Here is a 24574-nt window from a genome sequence, read left to right as displayed (position 1 = left end):
TCAGCTAGTGATAATTTTAATATAGTTGACTTTGATTTTTGGCACTCTGGTAAAATAAAATAGCTTCTAAAGAGTTGCACAAGACTTTTTTCTTTTAGCTTTGCTCTTATCCACATTAATCAGCACAGCCATTTAGTACTTGCAATGAGTAGATTTGGCTTCATCTGCTCTCATCCCTGTGAGATGAGCTTAAAGATTTGGGACTAGAAAGAACTACATTATCATTCTTTCTGTATAAGAGTTAAATCTGAAACCTAAAGAAGTAATTCATCATGTTACAGACCTACAAAAGCATATGTGTGGAGAGAAAGATCTAGGGAATGTGTCCGGGAAAAAAGACATTCCTATTACTCTGAAAATTACATGGTGGTTCTGAAGACAGGGTAGCAATGTTCCTGGTTGTTAATATGGGAAAAAGCTGTTTATACTGTCCATGCATTACTCTAGAGTTAAATTATCCTTGAAATTCTAAATTCTCTCCTGGTGAAGAGGATTGAAAAGATTCTGGGCAATCTTCCAAGCTCCTTTTTCAATCTTCTGCATCTGCTTCATGAGAGATAATGAAGAATAGATAATCATGATGCTATTGCTCATGATGCGATTGGGTAATGTCTTTTTACTTAGGGCTGATGTGCAGTTAGACACAGTTAATCCAAACCTCAGCATAAAATAACATTTTAATTTCCAACAGAAAACAGTGTTCTGTTTAGCTAGAGTTTGAATCACCAATTATTTTGAGGTACGTTTTTTGTTCCTCAAGACTAATAACTAATGTCATGACCGTCTTGTTGACATTTACTCACCAGAAATCTCTAGACACTGCAAACAAATGAAAGCTTTATTTGAGTGGTTGAATATAAAGGGCATTCACCTAAAAATTGCAGTTGCCTAAAACTTGAGTCTTGTGATTTTTTTTTTTTTTTTTAGGGATGAGAAGACCCTTTTGAGGTATTTCATTTCATAATAGTGGAGGAGGATGAACTCTTTAAGGGCACTGCTTGCTCACTCTTCAGGGATCTGAATTACTTATCATTACTCCATGTTTTACCCAAACAAAGACTGAGAAATTTCATTCTGAAAATTAACTTCCTGGTAATAAGCTACATAACCTGAAAACAAATGCTGGATTTTTTACTGTTGTTAGTCCACAAAAGAAGCCTTGGCTCTTCTCTATCATATCTTCTGAATACATGGAATGTTTCTGGAGATGTGTGGGGGAGAATCCTATTTATTTTTTTAAAGAATAAACTGTTATTTTTATTTAGTTTGAGATCTTTCTCTGAATTCCTGCTCCTTCCACAACGTTTCTCTTGTTAGAAGAGAAAATCTGTGGATTTCTGTCACATGTTTGATTCCGCAAGTCACTAACTGTATAGCCACAAAGTAGTTATAAAATCAGGTATGTTTTAATCAACACTGCGCAGAGCCGGATGCAAGGGGGATAGCTCCTCCTAACTTGCATACCATCAGGACAAAAACTTGGTGTACATATAGGCAGAGCTAATACATAGTCAGTGATTTTCCCGCAATTGGTATGCATATTCATTACATTTCTGAGAACTGCTTAGCATACGGTCCCTCCCCCTCGCGCATGCGTCATGAGCATGGGGGGGGGGGGGGGGGGGGGGTGTCTCCTCCTGGTGGTCGTTGAATGAAGGCTCGTTGTCTTCCTCACTGTAAACTTCTGACCCTGAGCGAGGGGTAGCCCCCGAACCTGTTCTAACTTACTCTGGGAACACCTTATCACCTCCTTGCCTGGTGTCCTTGAGCTATTTTCACACCCTCATCTTTATCTCTTCTACCCCCGCATTGTCCTAAACCCATCTTGTTACTATCCCATTCTTCTAGCGGCCTCTGCATATTTGCTTCTGTAAGCCATTTCTAATCCTTTTTACCCTTAGTTTCTGCAGACCCCTTTTTTACTGAACTGTTTCTTACTCTTCATTGTGGACTCTGTAAGGAAACAAACTAAAGAGCAGGAAATTATTTTGTTTCTTCTGTCTCCACACACTTTCTGTTTCTGTCAGTTTATAGAGTCCATGTACACTTTCTCACTCTGTCACTCCTCCTGCCTTCGTGTTTCTCTTTCTTGCATTTTTATGTTATATGTCTTTTTGTAAGGTGAGAGTGAATCTGAATAAGATAATTCATGAAGATGATAAAGTTTAATCTGCCTTGCCCTTGAGAAACACTTAGAATTATAGAATGGCTTAGATTGGAGGTAACATTAAAGATCATCTAATTCCAACTCCCTTGCCATGGTCAGGGTTGTCAACCACGAGATCAGGCTTCTCGGGGCCCATCCAACCTGGCCTTGGATGCCTCCGGAGATGGGACATCCACAACCTCTCTGGGCAACCTGCTGCAGCACCTCATCACCCTCTGAGTAAAAAATTTCTTTCTAGAATCTAACCCAAATCTCTCTCCTTTTAGTTTAAAGCCATTCTCCCTTATCTTGTCACTATCAGACTGTGTAAGAAGTTGGTCCTCCTCCTGCTTGTAAGCTCCCTTCAAGTACTGGAAGGCTGCAGTGAGGTCTCTGTGGAGCCTTCTCTTCTCCAAGTAAACAAGCCCAACTCAGCATTTCTTCATAGGAGAGGTGCTCCAGCCTTCTGATAATCTCTGTGGCCCTTCTCTGGACTCACTCCAACAGCTTGGCATCCTTCCTGTACTGGGGGGCCTCAGGCTTGGATGCAGTACTCCAGATGGGGCCTCACAAGAGCAGAGGGGGACAATCACCTCCCTCACCCTGCTGGCCACTCCTCTCTTGATGTAGCCCAGGATATTTGGGAGTAGTTGTGTTGCATCTAACTTGGCTATATCTTTCCTTTGAGAATGTACCAGCCTGACTTTCTGTGCAGCTCAGTGGCTGCTTTGTCTGCAGAGCATGGCAGGAGGTAGTGTAAGGGTGCAGCCCCATGGGCAGCTTGCAGGCCTGCTCATGATGATTGCCAGTTCTGATAGGAGACTACGTCATGGGAAGGCTGCTTGTGCCTTAGTTTTACCGTGTGAGGTAACAACATTGGAAGCAGGAAATACTGCTAGATATTGGGATCAGAATTCTAAGAACTTGTGGTGAAGGAGTTAGCGGATGGCAGAGGGGCACGCTGAGGTTTGGAAACCATTTGGCTCACCAGAAAAAAGAGGAGAAAACTACGTGAAGGGATATTCAGGTACAGATAGATCATTAAATAGAAAAATGAAGACCAAGGCAGTCAGCTGGAAAGACTGAACAGATGTGGATGTAAGCTGTAAAGGATGTCGAAAGTAATGGAGAAAATCAAGATTGCTTTTATGATTGAATCTGTCTGAAGAGCACCTTTGTGCTGCAGTCTGGGGATGCAGTTTGCCTCCATTGTGAGAGCCCCACTTGGTCAATTCTCCAGAAGTGGGTTGAGGGCAATAGGAGCGTCTCACATAGCTGACTGCTGCTGATGGCATATGTGGGGAGACTCGGTACCATGCCGTGACCATACTGCATTTCCAAGAGCTGCTTGTGCATGGAGGATGAGTCTCTCACAAGAAAAAAAAAAAACGCTTAGCATTCTTTCCAGCTGAGCACGAGCATGCTTTGTCACTTGGTGCATGTCCAGCCAAGGACACCTATGCTGGATTGTCATGCTGCTAAATTCATGTCTAACAAACAATGGTATAGAAAATTTTTTTATGAAAAATGTTTTTTTTTTTCCACATAGGGATGGAGAATACTGAGAATACTTGAATCACAGGCTTCATTCTTCACAAGTATATATAAAAGCTATTTCATGAAAGGTTTATTGCTTGACAAATGGATTTTTCATTTGTTCCTGGCATGATTTCAAATATTCCAAGACATGCAACCCTGGGCATATGAGTAGTTCTTGGAAAGATTTTAACTTTTCTGGGTCATTTTTGTTTTCAATGAGTTGGTTGTTTCTAAGAGTTCACTTGATTACATTGCTGGAGACCCTTCAAGGTAGGAACCTCTCATTTCTTTGTCTCTGGCTGAGGACCACCAGGTAGCCAGCATTCCCAGAGCTTTGTCAGGGGGTAGTTCTGTGGTGCCTTATGCATTGCACTGAAATGCTTTGTCTTGGGATGTGTACTTTGACCATGGACTCTATACTCCTGAGAGTATTCACTAGGGATCTGAAATCGAGGTCTCATGTGGCATAATGGCAGCTTTTTATTTGTTTGTTTGATTGTTGTTGATAATTTAAATATTGAGGAAATTGACTAAAAATACTTCAGCTTTCTTTCATCTAATGTTTTTCTCTAGGGAAAAAAAAACCACAACAACACAAAAAACCACCAACAACAAACAACTTCCTGATTAGCCATAGTGTGCAGTTTTTAAAGTGTACATAAAGAAACTTACCGTGATGGGAAACAAACATTGTGTTTTGCAGAAAATATTTAAAGTTCTCTTGAAACTTCCTCCTCCTTATTTCTTTAGAAATCTAAGACTGACTTATCTTATTGTGTGTGTATTGGATGCATTTCTTCCAGGATGTGTTGGCTCATTTCCTTGAGCACTATTAAATTTTCAGAATTCTTTTTCAGTCATAACAGATAGCTGAAAAAGCTTTAAGGAAATGAGTCAACCTCCTGAAATAAACTGCTTGCTGAATAGAGGATGCTGTGTTCAAAATCATATGCGCCCTTGATAGTTCTGTGGATATTGATTTATAGATATTCTCTGAAAACAAATTCTATATGTTTCATGTTCCCGAAGGATTTGGGAAAAAAAAAAGTATCGTGTCAGAACTCCTGAGCATTCCTGTTAGAAATGTAGTTATCATCAAAATCTCTAATGCAAAATTGAGGATGTAACTGGACTTGAGCATAACAGCAGAAGTGTAACATAAAGGCGCTGAGTTGAGTACTACCGAGCTTTCTTAAAATAGCATCTCGAATGCTGAGGGCTGCATAGGCAGTATCCGTCTCTTGCTACTTCATCACTCACAAAACATTTGTGTACTAATTTTTGAGCCCTTTCTTATGAATGTGTTCTTATGATGTGTGCAAAGCAGCCAAAGGCAGCAGAGCTTGCTCTGTAATAAGAAGCCCACAGCCCAGTATCCATTCAGAGGTGCGGGAGTTCCAGGAGGGAGTTTCTCTGTGAGGCTCTGCTGATTCACTGCATTGGCAGCTGGTGGAAATCCTGAATGGTTTGTTTAAAAATAAGTAAGAGGACACCATTTTAGTAACATATATACGTCTAATGCAGCAGGTAGGTGAGCCTTTGGGATTTTCTTGGTTTCCCAAGAATTATGTATTAATTTAGGGACAAAAACGAGGAAGACAGCAACAAACCTCTTGTTTTGGAATTTTGTCTCTAAGGAACCAAACTAAAAGTAAAACCAGATGACCTTGAACTTCTAAGAAGTTTGACACCTGGATCAGGTCTGAACTGTGAATTTGGATCCAGTGCTAATTAGCCAGCTTGCCCTGCTTTATTGTGTTACTTCAAGCAATGAATACTGCATCCCCAGACAGATGACATACACTGGCAGGTTTTTAGGCTCTCTGGAAAAATCTGAATTCATGCAGATCACAACAGAAGGAAGAGAGCACAGGGTACCGACCGCATGGGAGTTGATCCTCTCCTGAGGTTGTACCTCAGATGTTATTTTCAGTGCAATGAGAGCTTTATCTTTCTTGTGGAGTGGTGGAACAGTAAGAGGGATTTGCTGAAAATCCGGTGTTTTTTGTTACAGGGGATTTAGAACAATGGGAGGAGAAAAGGTTGTTTACAGAACCTTTGCTGCAGTCCTGTATTTGCATAAAGAGGTGGCCAGCAGCCAGTGGTACGTGAGAAGGAATGGAAAGTAGAAATTGCATGTGTAGCAGTATTTATTTTTTTCAAGCAGAAAAGAAAGAATGAGGCAGTGTCAGTATGTGTTAATCAGTTCAAAATGGTATGTAGGGCATCTCAAAACAAGGAGAGCAGGATAATTGCAGGTATGCAATCAAAACCTAACTACAGTGCTGTGGAGAAGTTGCTGCCCCTGCATAGGGAATGAGCTGAGGATGAGGCCGGCTTCTTCCTCTGATTTCTCAGTTGTTGTCGGTGTTTGTCTGAGCTCACAGTGGGAAGCAATAGATGCACTGCAGTTCTATTATTGGAGGGCAAGTGAAGCTGTGGCTTTTAAGCTTTTTAATGTGACCTTTGAAGTGAAGCAGAAGCACCTGTGAGGAGCTGCAGCTGCAGGTTCCACAGCGGGCCTGGCTGTGCATTTAATGCAGTGGAAATCCTTTTCTGAAGGAAGAGGACATGTATTAGTTATTCTGAGGAGAGAAGGATTAGGACAGTGATGGCTTTTTACTTCCATATTTGGTTTATTTGTGAAAATATGTCATATGACATATGTATTACAGTTTTTCCCCAAGATATTACGAAGATTTGTGACCTTCTGTGCTTCCCCAGTATAAAAACAGTCTGTTTTCTTTAGTAGTTAGTTTTTTATATAATTATTCTGTGTTCCTGTGAAGGTGACAAGGTTGGGACTCTGCAGCCACATGGAGATGGAGCAGCTGGTGTGTCCCTCATATGAGCTGCCAAAAGGGCAGAATATTCCTGCTTTAGAGAGGAACATTTGTGTTGAATTAATAGAACTGTTTGTCCTGAAGAATATGAAGAACTCATTGATCGTAAATTTTCAGGAACACACAAAGAGAGAAATATTGCTTGAAACAAGGTTGACTTGCAGGTCTGCATGGTTAACTGCTTGTGGCTCTAAGTCAAGGCATAAGCGATCATATCCAGATTGTGGTAGTGAAAATGAGCAAAATGAGGTGGCTGCAGCCACCTCCTAACCTTTATGAAAAACTGTCAGACATGTTGTGGCAAAACATGTTCGGTCTCCTCAGCAAAGAGCCGACAAAAATGTGTGAATTTCTGCCAAGTAAACAAGCCGCAGGCTCCAGGCCAAGGGACCTGAGTCAGGCCAGGGATGTGGCAGTTCTGTAGGCACTGAGGCAGAAGAGAACAAATTAGGTTTTCCGTGCCTGTATACTTTGCAAAAATAGCGTCTTTGAAAGCGTATCTGCACATTTAGAACGTGCTGCTCCCTGAACTATTCCTGGTTATCCTGTGTCTGCTTGAATATTAATACAGTGTGTAACCACGCTGTATTCTTCGGTGGAAAGGAATGAAAAAAACATGTTGTGCTTCTATAAAGTGAACTAGGTCAGACTTCAGTCATATGCTTATCCAAAAAAGCTGTCTTCTGGTGTCTACAGTGTTTCCTAAATTGTGCTGTTAAATTCTGCTGTGTCAGCCTGCTAATATCAAATCCAACAGTGGGGCAAATTGAGTGGAGCTGGTTTGTATTTGCATGTAATCAATTGCACATGGTATACACAAAAGTACAGAAACCACAGCTCAGTTGAAAATTGTGTCCCAGGGACTCAGTTTGCAAATTCTGTCAGCAGGGCTAGGTTGAATGAGTTTATTGCAATTGATTTGAACATTATTATTATTATAACTTTTTTATTTGAGAAAACATTTTAATCTACTTCTAGAGCCATAGGCAGCTTATTAATTTTTTTTCTTTTGTTTCTCTTTGTTTGCTTTGTTTTCTTTATATATTGGTATATTGCTTGCTTCTTGGATATTTGCTCCTTGGATGTTTGAATAATGCTGTTTGTTGTCATCTATCAGTAATGAAATAATGTATACCTGAATATCACTGAGAAGGTTTAAAATACTGTACTTCAGGTGTAACATTAGTAGCAAATGCTTAAAAATGACATTTGACTTTTTATAGCTTTGCTGGGCTTCATAATGAACTTGTATTATCAAATATAACAATTCTGCTAATTGTTAATAGCTATATCAAATTTAAACTGAATCTTTACATTAAAAGTGGGAAGCAGGCTCCAGGAGGAATCCTGTTAGAGCTAGGAAGATAGAATACCACTTATATGGAATACAGTAAAGCATCTTAGCACATTTGAAAGCAAATAATAGCTATGACCTCAATAATTTCTGAAATATTCTGATGTTTAGGTCAGATGTTTTATGCCAACTCAGAACTAAGTATTTTTCAGAATAAACTCATTTGAGATGAAAAGCCTGAAAGAGTTTTTCAGTAATGGAAAACTTATGAGATTACAGAATCGTAGAATCAGCAAGGTTGGTAAAGACCCACAAGACCATCCAGTCCAACCGTCCGCCTATCACCAATAGTTGTCACTCAACCACGTCCATCAACACAATGTCTGAAAGAGACGGAGAGACTCCCAGTAAATCTTGCCATGGAGAGGCAGTGAGGAGGAGATGGAAAGTGTATCAGAGCAGGAAAATAACTAGTAATTGTGAAAAAGCAGTAAAAAAGAGTGATTCAACACATTCCTTGAACGGCCTTCCTTTGCATACTGTCTGCATGGATGTGCTCTCTTTATGCTGACCCATTATTATTCCTCTGTGGGTTTTCCACCGCATTGCTTATCAGCCGTTTGGATGCCTTAGCAAATATATGCACATATAAATAAAATACTAGTGCATTACTGTTTACTAAAGCTAGATGTTTTGTGGTTTGTAAAAGGGAAAGAAGAAATTGCTTGCACAGAGGTGTCCCCTGTATCATATCATAGTTAATGACTTAACTGTAATAAAGACAAGAGGGGAAGCGTTGGTGCCTGTTTCTATCTTGAATTTGAACCCATATTCTTGGGCAGTTTGTCTGTTTTGTTAGGGGGGTTTTACTTCAGTTTAAATGGCTGGACGGTTGAAAAGTGACACAAGAGTATTGTTCAAAAATATTTTCCTGTATTCCAGCCCAGCAAGCTCTCTGGCTTTCTAATAGATTCCCTTAGAAATGAGTACTGTCAAAGACAACAATGGAATAATTTGCACTGATGCTGAAGCAGCTTATAATATTGAAGGTAAACCTAAAGAAAATAGTAACAGCTGCTAAGTGAATATTAAATTCCACAAGATTGTTTGGTGATATGTGCTGCAGAGCCATATTTTATTCACATTTTGGAAATAAGGAGGATTTCTAAAAGGCAGTGAGAATACTTGGAACTGGCAAGGAAAGAAAGCATTTTTAGAAATGTTTCTGTATTAGATATGGGAAAGGACTCAAACATGGGGATTGAAATGCTGACTGATGCCATGAGTGTCTGGAGGCTGGAATAGGTGAAGAAGAATTCTGGTTGGACAACACCTGAAGCTGCAAGCAGTAATACAGTGCAGTCAAAAGTGAAGCTGATGAAGATGAGGATATGGGAGGCAGACTTTCTTCTTTCCTTTCACTGGTGATGTCTCTACACATTGCTGAAAGGTGCCGTGTTACTGGCATCCAATCCAATTGTATTTGTACCATCATAATAGTTCCAGGGTTCAAATCATCAACCGTTAGAAGAGGCAAAAGCCAAACTGATTTCTTGGATCCATAGCTGTACTATACATGGGGCAGCTCTTTTCTTTTTCCTGTGCATTTTATCTGTGGGAATACCACATCCAGGGCTTCTTGTTTTAGTCCTTTCCCCCTAGCAATAAATAATAATAAAAAAGTAGCATCAAGGCTAAATAAACACAAAGTGAAACAAAGGCTGAAACTGCATGAGTGATGGCAAGGCTAAATTAGTTTGTTTGAGATCCTTGGAGAGTGTCTGGCACTCACTTTCCCCCTTGCTGATTCATTCCAGGAACAAAAATGGAGCTTGGGAAACCTAAAGAAGGGATTTATTGTCAATAGCAAAATGAAACCACCAACTAGCTGGCCATAAAATCTGCTGATGGATCATCATGTGCAAAGGCTGGGTCAGCTCTTTGGTGATGCTGGCTCTGTAGTTCAGAATGTTTTGTGCTCTGAATGTTACAGCCTTGCTAATGAATATATATATATTTTTAAATATATTTCTTAATATAAAATCTTCTGCTGATTCTAGTTGAAACTTTCACCTGCTGCTCAGCATAGCTAGTGCAGGGTGTGCATCCATGAGCATTTCTATCAGCTAAGCCTATTTTGTGATCGCCTTCTTTGTCTTTGGTGGCCATCAGCAAAGCAAGCCATCTGTAGAGCGAGCACCTCCTTCCCATTACACAGCTGAGAGCTCCTTGTGAGAGGGAGTTCAACTCATTAGGATGCCTTGTGCCTGCAGGGGTATGTTTACCAAACTTAGCCTTTTAGTTTGCTTGCTTGCAGTTCGCGTATGTACAATTAAGTATTTTTTCCAGAATTTATTTGGAATTATTATATGTATGTAGGGAATTATTTGGGTCAGAGGGTCTTATATTGAAAGTTATGAGTTCATGATTAGAAATGCAAGCTCCTGCTGATGGCATGGCCCTTATATTGATGAGTTCCTTTATTTTGAGGGGCAAAAAGCATTGAAGTTACTTTGCAGATGTAGCTGTTTAGGATTGGTTGGTGTTTGTATCTCAGCAGTGCCTGGAGAGCCCAATGGATCAAGATGTTGCACGTGGAAAGTCCCAACCTGCAGTGGCTGAGCTCAGCTTTAGTGCTGCATGAGTGATTGCTCACACTTTATAGAATCATAGAATGGGCTGGGTTGAAAAGGACCTCAAAGATCATCTAGTTTCAACCCCCCTGCCATGGGGAGGGTTGCCAACCACTACACCAGGCAGCCCAGAACCACATCCAGCCTGGCCTTGAATGCTTCCATGGATTGGGCATCCACAAGCCCCTTGGGCAACCTGTTCCAGTACGTCACAACCCTCTGAGTGATAAACTTCCTCCTTCTCCCCTGTCTTAGTTTAAAACCATTACCAGTCCATTACCAGTCCAGTCACTATCCCCACCCATGTAAACAGCTGTTCCTCCTCCTGTTTATATGCCCCCTTCAAGTACTGGAAGGCCACAACTAGTTCTCCCTGGAGCCTTCTCTTCTCCAAGCTAAATAAGCCCAGTTCCCTCAACCTTTCCTCACAGGAGAGGTGCTCCAGCCCTCTGATTATCTTAGTGGCCCTCCTCTGGACACTTGCAAAAATGCAAACATTTCTACAGTAATGCATGACTTAGAATATGAATAGGAAAAAAAAATAACAAAACACATTAGTGGATAATTTTAAAGAGAATTGAGGTTGTTTTATAGAATATAATTGCAGGAATTGAAAAATTTGCTACACCTTGAGTAAAGTACAGTGGGATTAGTAAAATTATTGTTGATTGTGGTGATCAATAACTATTCCTTACTTTGTAGCAATGTGGAGGTTTTTTAACCTGTTAATAAAATACAGTTTCTAACAATAAATTGTAATTTCAGTTTGATAATGAGAAGAAATAAGGAAACAAGCACATTGCTTATTAAAAAATGGCAAAATTGAGGTGAATTTTTAAATTACTCACATGTCATTATTAAGTTGTAGGGCATGGGAATTGGGATGGCTTCTGTTAATTAGAACTAGAGTGGCTCCTGCTAATTAGGGCAAAAAGTTTAATAGTTTATTTTGTAGGCAGTAACAGGTTTGATATTTGCTTTAAGATAGGTCCCTTGCAAAGAGGGGTAGTTGCTTCTACTGTACGAGCAGAAAGGAAATGGAAACTGAAGGAAGAACAAAAAGGCAAGACAGAAAATAGAAGATGTTCTGGGTGACCCTGCAGATCCATAATAGCAACTGTGCTGGTAATAAATTTACTCTGCTTCATGCAGAAGGTATAGATGCAACACGGAGCATGTTGCAAAATGTAATCTGGGAAAAAGGTTGATGCTAAGGCCCAGTGTTTCACTGAGTTTTGGTGAACAGTTGCCAAATAATTGTTTTCTGGTATCTGATTTTAAAATTTCATAAATAGAAATAGAACAAGAAAAACTTAGAGCAGTTACAAAGTACATATTAAAAATAACATGCATTTGTTTTAAAGATCTCTTTTAGAGATCTCCTGTGCTTTCTAAACACGTGCATTTCAGTGATGTATGTGACTTTTACAGGGCAGATATATGTTTCACAATGATTCAAAATGGAATTTTATTTTTAGATCTGCAAACAAAAAAAGTAAAAGGAGAACAGTCATTTTGACTCTATTTTAAGGCTTCTCTGTTATGGCAGTTGCATTTGCTTGATGGCTCCACAAGGAAAACCTCTGTTTACATGTAAGTTGGTAACAGAAGAACAACATATGGAGTACATTGTGTTAAAGGTTAGCTACGAGCTCATTTGTTTCCCACATGAACATTGATTTTACCAAAATTGAACACTGAAGAGGTGGTTACATCATTGGTGATTCAGTGTGATTTCCCCTACCACGGACTGCTCAGTGCTGCCCATTCTTTGCCTAGCCCAAATATTGCAGTCCTCAGAAACCTGAAATGCATGCTGGTGTCAGAGAACACTACCTGGTTGTTGGTGGTGTGAACACCTGAGGTCATGTTGAGGCTGAATTCTCCCTCTGTGTCCAGAACAGCCCCTGGAAGCGATGCTTCTAGATTTGTAGGTAAGGTGGAAGTGCTGCTAAGTGCTCCCAGTCTCTTCAGAGGGAAAATCCTTTCCCCAGAGCAAAATCTGGTGGCCAGCTTGACACTACAACGCACACATCTCTCAGGCTGTGTGTAGCCCCTCAGAGCAGTGATCATCCCATTGAGGTCCCCATTGTCACCCGTGGCTCATGGCTGAGGTGCTTCAGGTAGGACAGCCCTGGGATTTTAATTCATGGGGAAGTGGGACTACGGGGAAGAGGAGTGAAATGTCCCTCAGAATCTCTGCCACTAACTGGCTGCTAATAGTGATCTTATGACAGAGCCCATTTAGGGGCTGTGAAGGCAGTGGAAGATGGGAACTGCTGACCTGAGTGACCAGCTGCCACAACTAGCTGGGCTTTCCTGAAGTGGTTTTAGCTGTTTCCATTTCAGAAATGCTTTATCAGGAAAAAAGCAAAGCAAATCAACCAACCAACCAAACAACAACGGCAACAACAAAAAACCAAAGCAAAAAAAAAAAAAAAAAAAAAAAAAAAAGCAACAACCAGCAGTTGTGGTATCTTTCTGCATTGGGTACTTGCATAAATGAGCATGTGCTGCTTGTCCGTAAAACCCAGAACGAAGGCCATGTGATAAATGACATCTCACTTCTTCCTCTGGCTGTGAGATAACTTGAGAGCTGTACAAACCCAGTCACACCAGAGAAAGCCCTCTGTGTAAGTGCAGCTGTGGTAGCAAAATTGTGCTTTTGTTGATAGTGTTTATCTACCAACAGAATTTATCTGAGGTCAGGATAGGCAGCACAGCTTTGCTGACTTGTCTTCCACATTAGGAATACTTTGTTATATTTTCTAGTTTTTCTGGCAAAGACTTGTGAGGAGTTACGTGGTTGCAGATAAAAGTGCATACCCTTTCTTCCTGAGGAGCTGCAATCCTCTTCTGCATGCAGCTCAAGCGAGCTCAGCAGCTCATGCATTGTCAGCAAACAAGTGCTTATCTAATGCCTATACGGCTGTAATCAAGAGGGAAAATGATGGAAAACATTCCACAACAAACCTAGACTGTCAGATTGAATATGACACAGAAATAAAAGTTTAGATTTTTTTTTTTAAGTTCATCTTTGACATCAGCTAGCACACTAGTGATTTTTATGGTTGTTTAACACATAGCTTGTGTTTCTAGCTCTGCTAAATACTCTCACCTCAGCCTACCAGGCCCTCAGGAGAGTTGTGCACACAGAGTTTTTCCTTTTTGTTAGGCTTACTAGCAGTAAAAGCAGGTGGTAATCACCTTTACTTTGCGTGTTGTAATTCACTTTGCCTTGACACAGGAGCTGTTAAATAGCAAACCTGGAAAAACAAAGGACCTAAGTTTTTACATCTGTGATTAGAAAGAAAAAGTTGGAATCAAACACCCATTAAACAAGAAACATTGCATGTATTTTTGCACACAGAGCAGTAGATGTCGCTTCTCTTCAGGCTGCTAGATTGTGGGAGCACAGGGATGTATTTGGGGATGTGGGGATGTGGTGGTAAACTATGTCTATCAGAGAGAAGAGCGTCTTGAAGGGTTAAGGTCATTGTGAAGATAGATTTATGGGTGAGATAAGACCCAAGTCTGCAGGAGGCCAGGCAGAATGACTAATTGTGTGGTTAGAGGAACAGTGCATTTTCTTACCTGATCCCTGTGATGCTGACAACATTATCTTTCCTGAAATGCATCCTTTTTTTAAAGAGTAAACTCGTACTTTCCTTTTTCTCACTATTGCATATTCCTTTGGCCTTCAGGTAGCCTCTATTCCCGGTTTCCCTCACAAAAATATTTTTATGTTAAAGAGAATGCATGGTCTTTTTAGCAGGGTGTGAGACATTCCTACTCCCTGTGGCTCCGTGTCTGTGTGGCTATGAGTTACAGACGACCCGAGCACTGCATGCAAGGGCTGCATGGGGTTGGGCTTCCAGCTATGGCTGGGGCTGCTCAGGAGCCCATGCCGTGGGGGCGTGCTGGGGCTGTGGGCCTTGCATATGTGGAAACCAACACCTGAAGCATAGCAAAAATCAAATGTGCATCACTTCGTGGAAGAGGATTAGTAAGATTTTCAGGAAAGAGATTAAACTTGAGGTCATTTCCTTCCTATTGTTACGCTTTTGAATTTTTGCCAAGGAGATGGCAGAAAGGATTTATTTTTGTCTTTGAACGCTTTGAATTTAAATGATGTCTTTACTTTGAATATGGAGAAGTGAAATTGCACTTTATTCCTGCCCTTGTGCTCTGTGGTATGTCTGAAAACTTGTGGATTTCTTTCTGTGTCTTTCTCTTGACTGGCATTGTGGTTAATTAATCCTTTGAGTTGCTTCTGTGCCTTCAAATATCACATTGCATAAGGGTGCATGAAGCTGCTCTGATCCCGGAGCTGAAGTGTTGGAAAGTCTTCAAGCTGGGCAGAAGTAAGTATTCGTATGCTATTTGTTGTTGTGCAGTTTCCACTTGGGAAAAATAAAATTTGCTTTGAGAGCTTTAACATAGTGCTCCACGAACATCTTATTGCACAGAATGCTGTGTGCTGCCAAGGGCTCTGTCTCCAGACCATGGACCAGGTCTGGGCATCTGCTGCAATGCTTGAACCCTACTTCTAAAATGGCCTCAAAGTGCCCTGTCTGTTCATGTGGTACTGGGGCTGCTCTGGCCCAATCTGTGTCCTTGCTGTGAACTGAAAGAGCTGCTGGCATCCACCAGGAAGGAAGGTTGGGGCAGTCAGAGCATCTGGCACAGAGGGGCCTCATCCCAGCCTTGTGCTGAAGTGACATCTACCAGCTTGCAAGAGGAAAAGCAGGAATGGCAGTGCTTGGCCACCTGCTCGTCCTCCTGCTCAGGAGTGCCCAGTGGGCAGTTATCCTGGGCTGAGGGTAGCTTCACCCCAGCTGCTGTCACAAGCAGTTTGCTCTTCTTGAAAATACCTGGATTGTAGGGCAAGTGAAGTACCAAGTAAATGCAGGCCTACACTTCCGTGGGCTCCTGCTGCATTCGTCACTGTGCCGGCCTTGCTGTCGCCTCTCCCCGTTGGATGGACTGTAGTCTGTCCTTTGGTATCCTCCCATGGAAAAGGCAAGGAAGGAAGTGCAGGGAGGATGGGGTTTTTGCTTCCTGTACCCTCCGGATGGGAGTGGCTATAAATAGCTTTGCTGGAAGGACATAATACTTGATACATTCTAACATTGGCTATTTGAACCCAGATGAACCCTTGATTAAAGGGGAAGAGGCAGACAGTTGCGTCTAACTGCTAGAAACTGCCTGGGAGTTTGCGGCCATTCTTCTGAAATCCTCTCCTTAAAATGACAGGGAAGAGAGGGCAGAGAAGCAGCCTGAGAAGCAGTGACTGTGCAGCAGTGTTAATGCAGAGCTGACGTGTCCAGAGCTGAGCTGCACAACCTGGCTCCAAAAGGCAAATTCTGTAGAAAATATTGTTTGTGATTGGAGACAAGAATGCTGCTTTTAAGCTCCATCCTGTAAAAACTGAACTTTTTAAATTCTCTAGTTTGTTAATTGGACTCATATGGAGGAATGCAGTTCAAGATCCTCAGATACCCTTTGGAATGGCCAGGTAAGGCTAGAAAGTGCTTCAAAGTATTGATCTGATTTCATCATTGTGTTGCATACACTAGTGCTGTCTTCTCTGAAAAATCCTCTGGTTCCTGTAGAAAGCCTGTGAGTTGTTCACTGACTGACTGGGGCTTAAATGAATATTGCAGACTGTAAGCTGTATACATTGAGTCAACATTTGGTCAGAGGACAGTAACTGTATTTTAAATGGTTTGCTAAAATGTGATTTATTTTAATAATGGTTTGCAACAAACACTACGTTTGAAAGTGCTAATTTGCTTACTGACCTCACAGAAAGGGAGTGAGGCCTCAGGTGATATAAACTTTTCTTCTTCTTTAAATGTGTCCATTAGAATTAAAATAATTAGAGTACCAAAGTGAAAATATTGCACAAAATCTAGTGTTACAAACTTGTACCCAGTCAGTTTCTTAAGATACACAGTACTCACTGTTACAGTGTTGCTAACTTTACATTTTTGTGACGTCTGTTTCATTGCTTGGAACCACTCGCTTACAACAAGAAGTGGAGAGCAATTACTGGCAGCAGGGTTGGGATTTTGGAAGTCATGCAGTAACATGCATCTAAATCAGGCTTCTGCTTTACACAGGAAGTGCCATCGTAGAAATGTCCCTGATGCTTGGCTTGAAATTCAGTTCAGAATTATTCTCCAGTGCAGGTTAACTACAATCCTCTTACTTTTAAAGACTGAGAAAAATGATATAGTAAAACAGCTAAAGGCTGATAAGTTAGAACAGTATGCTTAGGAGAGAAACTGGTGTCAAATCAGTGAATCTCAGCTTGAGACAAAATTATACTTAGTCTTTCTATCCACAAGCCTTCCAGTTCCTCTAATGGACACAGTAAGAGAACATCTGACAGGAGAAATAGTGTTTAGAATGATGCTTTGTAAGTATCAGTAGGCTGAATGTACATGCACCCCCTTGCTAACACATCATTTTCAGTGTCCAAGAACGTATTAAAATTAACCTAAAATGCTAAGGGGTCAACTTTTGGCAATCAGAACTTAATTTTTAAAATTAAGAATATATAATAGAAGCACTTAAAAAGGCTTTACATAAAATATCTTCCAGAAAGACATAAAAAAATAGAGCTTAGGAGGTAAATCCCAAATAAGATTGCAACAGAATTATGTGGGGATACAATAGTGTTACCAAAATGATTGATCTCTTCTGAGCTGAGCTGCATGGATTTCAAGAGCAGTGAATTTAGAAGACCCATATACAATATTGAAATACAAAAAATGTAAAATTGTATGTAATTAAATCCTCTCAGTGATATTCTGAATCTCTTTCAAATCACCTTCCCTCTGAGCTCTGCGTTAAAGCATCTGTAAGTATCACAGAATTACAGAATCACAGTGGTTGGAAGGGACCTCGAGATCGAGTCCAACTCCCTGGTAAAGCAGGTGCCATACAATAGATTACACGGATAGGTGTCCAGCTGGATCTTGAGTGACCCTATAGGAGGAGACTCTGCAACCTCTCTGGGCAGCCTGTTCCAGCACTCCATCACCCTTACTGTGAGGAATTTCTTCCACTTGTTAGTATGGAACTTCCTATGTTGAAGTTTTAGGCCATTACTCCTTGTTCTATCACTGCACACTACCGAGAAGTTCCTGGCTTCATCCGTTTGCCACCCACCTCCATTTAGATATTTATAAACATTTATCAGATCCTTTCTCAGTCTTCTTTTCCCCGGGGTGAACAGACTCAGGTTACTCAGCCTTTCCTCATGCAGGAGATGCTCCAGGCCCTTTATCATCTTTGTGACCCTCTACTGGACTCCTTCTGGGAGATCCCAGTCTTTTTTGAACTGGGAGACCAGAACTGGATCCATTAGTCTAAATATGGCCTCAGCAGGGCATTGTAGAAGGGGAGGATCACCTCCCTTGACCTGCTGGCCACACTTTTTTAATGCACCCCAGGACACCATTGGCCTTGTTGGCCACAAGGGTGGCTGCTAGCTTATGGCCAACCTGTTGTCTACCAGGACCCCCAGGTCCTTCTCTGCAGAGCTGCTCTCCAGCAGGTCAGCCCCTCACCTTTAGGGATGCATGTGGTTGTTAAAGTATGTTGCAGAGAAGAGCGTAATATCCAAAAGATCACTGTAGGGCACAATTTTCTTTTCCTGTGCAATAAATGCAAGATATTTCCACACTATAAGTTTGTTAGTTACATAATGCCGTTTTTTTTTTTTTTTTTTTTTTTTTTTTTTTTTTTTTTTTTAATAAGAATAAAAATCCTCTGTGTTTATGGAGACAAGCCTTTTATCACTCAGCCTACCTACTAGTGACCATATAAGCTGGGACGAGGAGCGAACGTAGGTTTGCACCTGAGCAGTCTGTGCACTGAGGCTATCAGGCTAGCTTCAGTAACCATAAGTAGCAATTATTGTTTTTTAATGTGGTTTGTTTTCTAAGACTGGTATCTGTCTTATTTATTTGTTAGTTTGAGCTATACAAAGCGACTCTCTGTGGTGATGGATTTCAGATAGAAATCTTTTTTCTTAGACAGAAATAGTGAAAAACCTTCTTCCTTACATAAAAACATCCAAAAATACCAGAAATTGTGAGACACAGAGAACAAAATGTAAACTCCACAGAAGCCTCCTGGCTTCTTATGTCAGATACTTTAGCAGGGCTTTCTGTGCTGTCTCACATAACATTTGCATAGAGAGACTGATGGAATGCAGGCTAGGTGGGTGATGAGGTGGGCTGACAACTGGCTGAGCTGCTGTTAGACATCCTGGAAGATAGGACAGAGCAAACACTCAACAAGCTTGCAGATGGTACAAAACTAGCAAGAACTGCCAGTTCCTGATAAACTGATAAACCAGCTAGTTGTGCTGCCATTCGGGTGGACCTCAATAGGATGGAGAAATGAGTGAGCAAGAGGGTCATGACCAAGTCTTGCAATCCCTGTCACCAGTATGAAGCTGACTGTCTGCAAAAGAGCTTTCAGAAAAAGACCTGGAGGTCCTTCTGAGCAAGTCAAACAGGAGTCAGAGGTGCATCCTTGCAGCAGAGGTGTATGCTCACATCCGGGGCTGTGTTAGAAAGCATTAAGAGATGGTCCTAGCTGTTTGCTATACATGGGTGGGGCCACATGTCCTGTCATGAATGTATGGGTTCTTCTTGTGGCTCTTACTCTCGCATGAGTGGCGTTTTGTTGTGCAAACTCATTCTGTTAAAATGATGCCTTCTTCTTTCATTGAGATGTTCAGTACTTGTATATAGCTGTACACTTAATATAGCATCACTGAACTGGGAATGATACACATACAGTTGGTACCTGATTTACCTTAAGTGGTTCTGTAAAGATGGTGAATCCTGAAAGAGAAAACATTATTACCCTGAACATGTTTGCCGCACAGTGATTTCAAAGAGCGCTAAGCGGTGCAGAGTTCACACAGAGATATTTATTATTATGACCCACTTTTCATTGCAGAGCATGAAATTCTCCCATTTACTAATTTTTACAAGGCTTGCAAGATGGTGAGAAATAAGATACTTTTTGTAATATTTTGTGATAAAATGATACCGTGGGTCTTCCATTGTTCTGTTTCTTTCAGAAGCGTAGATCAACTTGACAAGATACCAGTGCAGAAGGACGGTATTTTTTTTGCGTATTTCATGTTCTGGGAACAGATATTTATATCTACTCTTTGGCCCAGATTCTAGAACAGCAGCCAGTTTCACAAACAGCAACAATTACCAGCTAAAAGGGGACCAGAATGTCTTGGAGTTGAGGTTCCCTGGGGAATATATGTAGGTTTTCGAGAAGAGGAGTGATGAAGTAGTGGTAATTCTGGCATTGTGCTTTTTGTGCTCTCAAGCACTTCTACCTCCCCTCCAACTCCCTTCCACACACACATCTGAGTATTGCTGAGGCTATATATGTAACAAAATAACAATAATTTTTCTCCCTATGTGAATAACTTCATGCAAGTAGAAAAAATCAGCTGTTTCAGGAGAAAAGCAAAGCTGTCCAAAATAAATTTTGTAATTTGAGTAGATTGCTGTCAGGCAGAGATCTGTCAGCATTTTTCATCCATCCATCTCCACCACCTTCTGTTGCAATGGCAGTGTGCCTGTGGGCAGAGCATCAATGATTTAGTCTTCATTACTGCAAAGGAGACTATTTCTGGATAGAAGAACTGAAAATCCAGGCACTTCAAGTGTTGAATTGTATTAATTAAGTTGTTAGGAAATGTGCTGCCTGCTTGTAGGTATCAGCTCAGAATTTGATGCTTGCATTGCGTGTTCTTCCTGCAGGACCTTTTCTGAACTTCACTGATGTCCCTGTAAAGATTTCTGTTGACTTTATTTAGTTACTGATTTTAAAAGACAAGGAACAAATGCTTGCAGCTGAAGCGTTGGAAGTCTCGCTATTAAGTACTTATTTCATGCCTCCAAACTTCCTGGATTTGTTAAAAAAAACATTCAAATACACCTTTATTTACCTAGACGTGATGAGAACACTGAATAATTTAAAACTACTCAAACTGGAAATATCCTTGGAATTTTCTAAGAATCTGTTTGCTTTTTGTAGCAATGCGTAGTTTGTGTAAGTTTTTGTGTAGTGAGCCAAAAGAGACACTAATGGAAATACGCTGGACGTTAAACTAGCACTGTGGGGAAGCGTGAGATATGTCCGTGGAAGAAAATAGCGGGACCTTGGGTTAGAAAGGTACATTCAAAAGAAGAAACAGACAAGAAAACCAACCCAGAAACAAATAAACAAAATCCAACCAGCTCAACATCGTATTGCTTGCTTTACTGTCATTACAAGCTACATGCAGAGATCTTTGAGGCTCCTGGGAAGCTGTACAGGCTGTACTTCTAGAATTTCTCTTTATGTAGCTTTGAGAAAAAGAAATACGTTTCTTCAGCTTTCTTTGCTCTGAGTTTTTGGTTTTATTTTTTGCAGTAATGAAGATAAGCACGTGTGCTGTAAGTTTTTATTGTCTGTGTGCTTTCCTTTATGACCTGTGCAATTTCTGTGCGTAAAGTCCTCATTGAAAGTTAAACCTGATGGTATTAGAGCTGGCTGAGGGAAGAGGTTGTCTGGCTGTGCTCTGCGCTGTGCGGCCTCACCTCCAGCCCTGGCTACGGATTTGGGTGCTGCAACATAAGAAGGACATGAAGCTATTAGAGAGCATCCAAAGGAGGGCTACAAAAGAGAAGGGTCTGAGGGCAAGGTGTGTGAGGAGCAGCTGAGGTCCCTGGTTTGTTCAGTCCGGAGCAGAACGGGCTGAGGGAGCTGCAGCTCCTCACAGCAGCGCTGAGCTCTGCTCTCTGGTGGCAGTGACAGGGCATGAGAGAACGGCATGGAGCTATGTCAGAGGTGGATCAGGTGGGGGCTAGCGAGAAGTTCTGCCCCAGAGTGTATTTTTAAGTTAAGAGTAACAATGCTGCGTTGTTGATTATTCTTTCATAAATTGTGTATGGCTTTCTAAAACATAGGTGATATTTCTTTAGTGTTATTTACGTGGGACTTCATATCACAGAAACTGGGCTTGATGGGATCAGAGCTTTCTGAACAGAGCTACAATAGTTAAGTTTTTGGTGAAATCTTTTTAATTTGAGTGAATTCAAATTTGTGTAATAAAACAAGAATTCTATTTATTTATTTATTAAGAGTCGGGGTTATTAAATGCCACTGAAGAAAGGAGGATCTTGTATTTGAGGCAGGAGGTATATTTGTGTGATTAAGAAGCAACTTCATAAATGCACTTTTAATGTTATGATGCCTACTTCCAAAGACCTTCCTGTACGAAAGACATTGTGTTTATGTCAGCTTCCTCTGGGTCATCATAATCTTTGTGCCCTTTCATACAGCTTCTCCCTCTGTTTGTGTTTCATTGAAACAGCATTCTGAGTTTCTGAACATAGGCTGGTAAGTCAAAACAAACCCAAGACCTGTTTTTGTTACTGTTAGGACAAAAATGTTTCTTAAGGAAGAGAAAATACTGATACTGCTGAACTGATCTTCAGAGACTTACTGTTTGCATCTCAGTTCTCCTCTTTGGAATTTATTTCTCTCATTTGTTTCACTCATTTGTGTTTTTGGCTTATTAAGTGACAGTTCTGCCTTTAGGACTTAAGTTCACTAGTACGTAATAACACTGGCTGGGAAATTAAATATGTCATATTTTTTGGTGTGTGTATAAAAATACTCTCTCTAGATCCCCAAATGTAGGAATATTTTAAAAGTTAAGCAAGTTCTGATACCTCAATTTGCAGTTCTGTACATCACTGTTAGGGAGCAAGTGCTAGATTTTCACAGCACGGAACAAGACCACCATACAAAATAGTGTTGCAACTCCAAGATGAAGTTGCATTCAACTGTACATTCCCATCAGCCTGTCTATTGAGTTAGAGAAGTTTTGGAATTTAATGCTTTATCTTGGCAGTTCGCCTCTTACAGGAAACAGTATATTTACTTTGACTCTTTGTATGTCTGCTAAGTCTACATAAAGTGATCTGTCTAATCTATCTACTGTAAAAGAGAAGCCATGTATCTTTCATTTGTTAGCTTAACCTTTTTTTTTGTTTGTTTTTCTTTTTTCTTTTTTTGCATGTGTTTGTGTTTCTGGGCCTCTCAAACTATACAAGAAAGAAAAAGCTCCCTGCTTTTATAAATACTACATGACAATGTATATATTTTTTACTCTTACAGATGAGAACTCTCCAGCCAATTTCTGGGATTCCAAGAATCGGGGAGTGACTGGCACACAAAAAGGACAAATTGTATGGCGAATTGAACCTGGTCCCTATTTTATGGAATGTGAGTACCTATTTATCCAATGGGCAAACGTGCCGATTATGTCAAGCCAAACCATCAAGATAGCACTTGATGGCCGTTTTGTCAAACTCTGAGAAACCTAAGGGATTGATCGTATTTCTCTAAGAAATAGCATATTTTTCAGTGTGTTTGCTACACATCACAAAAAGTGTATTACACAAAAAAGTCATGAAATATTGACTAAAAACAAATAGTTGAGTTCTGAAGTGCATTTGTATTCTAGGGATGTTCTTGGACAGTGTACTTCAAGGGAACAAGAAGTTGCCTTGTGCAATGTTGTGTAGTATATACACATTGAAAGATGAAGTCCCCTCCCTGGAAGTTTACAATTTCATCTGGACAAGACATTAATGGTAAATGGATGTGAAGAAATGGATAATAAGGTGGTAGTGTTTGCACATGTTTGTTAGTATTAAGGTTAGATTTATCGCTGGGAATTGCCAGCCTTCTGTCCTGTTGCATTAGGATGTCTCAGCTGAATTTTCATTATGCTGGGAAATCCGCTGGGCGGTTTTGAAATACTGAGTCTTAGTGTGACTGAAATAAACAAACTTGCAGCAGAGGTCTGCAGTAATTTTTGGTAGTCAAGGTTCAAATCAGAGTGCTAAGCCACTTCATTAGGTTACCAGGACTTGCAGTAATCTAAGCTGCTCTGTTGTGTTTTTTTGCTTTGATTTGTTTTTTGGCTTTTTAATGAAAAGTTGTTATTTTACTATCTTAAGTATATGATCCCCTTAAGAAATTGGATTATTTAATTCTAGAATATTGTATATGAGCTTCTTGAAAACCCTGATAAATGTAGCATCAAAGTGGCAATCAGTCCCAGAAGAGCTGTGAGTTCTACCACCAGTTTAGCCTCACAGTAATGTCTTCCTTAATAAATTAGAATATATATATACACCCACTCTGTTACTTCAGTGTATGCTGTAGTGCTTCTAACTGTAAATCTTGGCAGAATTTTCTCTTCTCATTGACTGATACACAGCAATACATGTATTTCTGAAGACGTTGGGCCATGCCCCCGTACTATAAATAATTATTAAAAGTTCTTATTTCTATAAGCCATCATTGAATCTTGCCAAGTTAAATCTGTGCATTACCCAACTCATACATTTCAGCAGGAAAGGAAGAGCTTTAATCAAATATAATAGGATAAAATCAAGATAGGATTTTGCTACAGAAGAAAATGGTTGAGATGAAGATGAACGTCAATAAGATGATGAGGATCAAAGAAAATAATTAACTTTCCTGGTGCCAAAGACAGTAGTCTTAAAGTAAATTAAAATTATGTTAGAAGAGTTCCCTGCCTCTTCCTTCTTGTATGTAAGTTGCTCTGAAAGTAATGCCTCCTATTTATTTCCATGGAAACCACAAGATACAAAGAACACAATAACACTGATAGACCAAATATTCAGCTACAAAACAGTCCTTTCCAACACAGTCACTGCCATGAGCTGTGCATTTTCACCTGCAGAGAATAAGTGTCTGCATGCCACAGTCATTAAAATCTGCGCCATTGGAGGTGACCCACTGTGAAGCTCACCACCCACTGCCTCACTGTGCTCATGTCCACTGTTTGGTCTCCATGAAAGTTGAGCAAGTGTTGATGAATGTCAGTAGGTGCCATATTTTTTTGCGTGGAGGAATTCAGTGGCACACCATTGCTTCATTTGTACTTCCATGTCAGATGCCATTTTGTCAGACTGCCCCTCTGCTGCCATCTGTAGCACAGCAACAACATGTAACAGAATACTGGTGGGAAGGTTCAACCTCT

General features: G+C 40.5%; 1 protein-coding gene across 5 annotated transcripts in view; it reads left to right on the top strand.

Moving 5' to 3' along the window:
• The window catches only part of HECW2 (HECT, C2 and WW domain containing E3 ubiquitin protein ligase 2), a 173664-nt gene that overhangs the window by 75953 nt on the left and 73137 nt on the right, over positions 1-24574 (top strand). For 4 of the 5 annotated variants that reach the window (XM_046943905.1, XM_046943904.1, XM_015289488.4 and 1 more), the window contains exon 3: positions 22675-22782. In XM_046943905.1, coding sequence (XP_046799861.1) covers positions 22675-22782 — 108 coding nt within the window. Of the gene's footprint in view, positions 1-15603; positions 15974-22674; positions 22783-24574 lie in introns of those variants that run through there. The other variant, XM_040703592.2, reaches the window with a different exon arrangement.

This window comes from Gallus gallus, chromosome 7, assembly GCF_016699485.2.
Source record: "Gallus gallus isolate bGalGal1 chromosome 7, bGalGal1.mat.broiler.GRCg7b, whole genome shotgun sequence".
NCBI lineage: Eukaryota > Metazoa > Chordata > Aves > Galliformes > Phasianidae > Gallus > Gallus gallus.
This window is presented reverse-complemented; position numbering and strand designations above follow the sequence as displayed.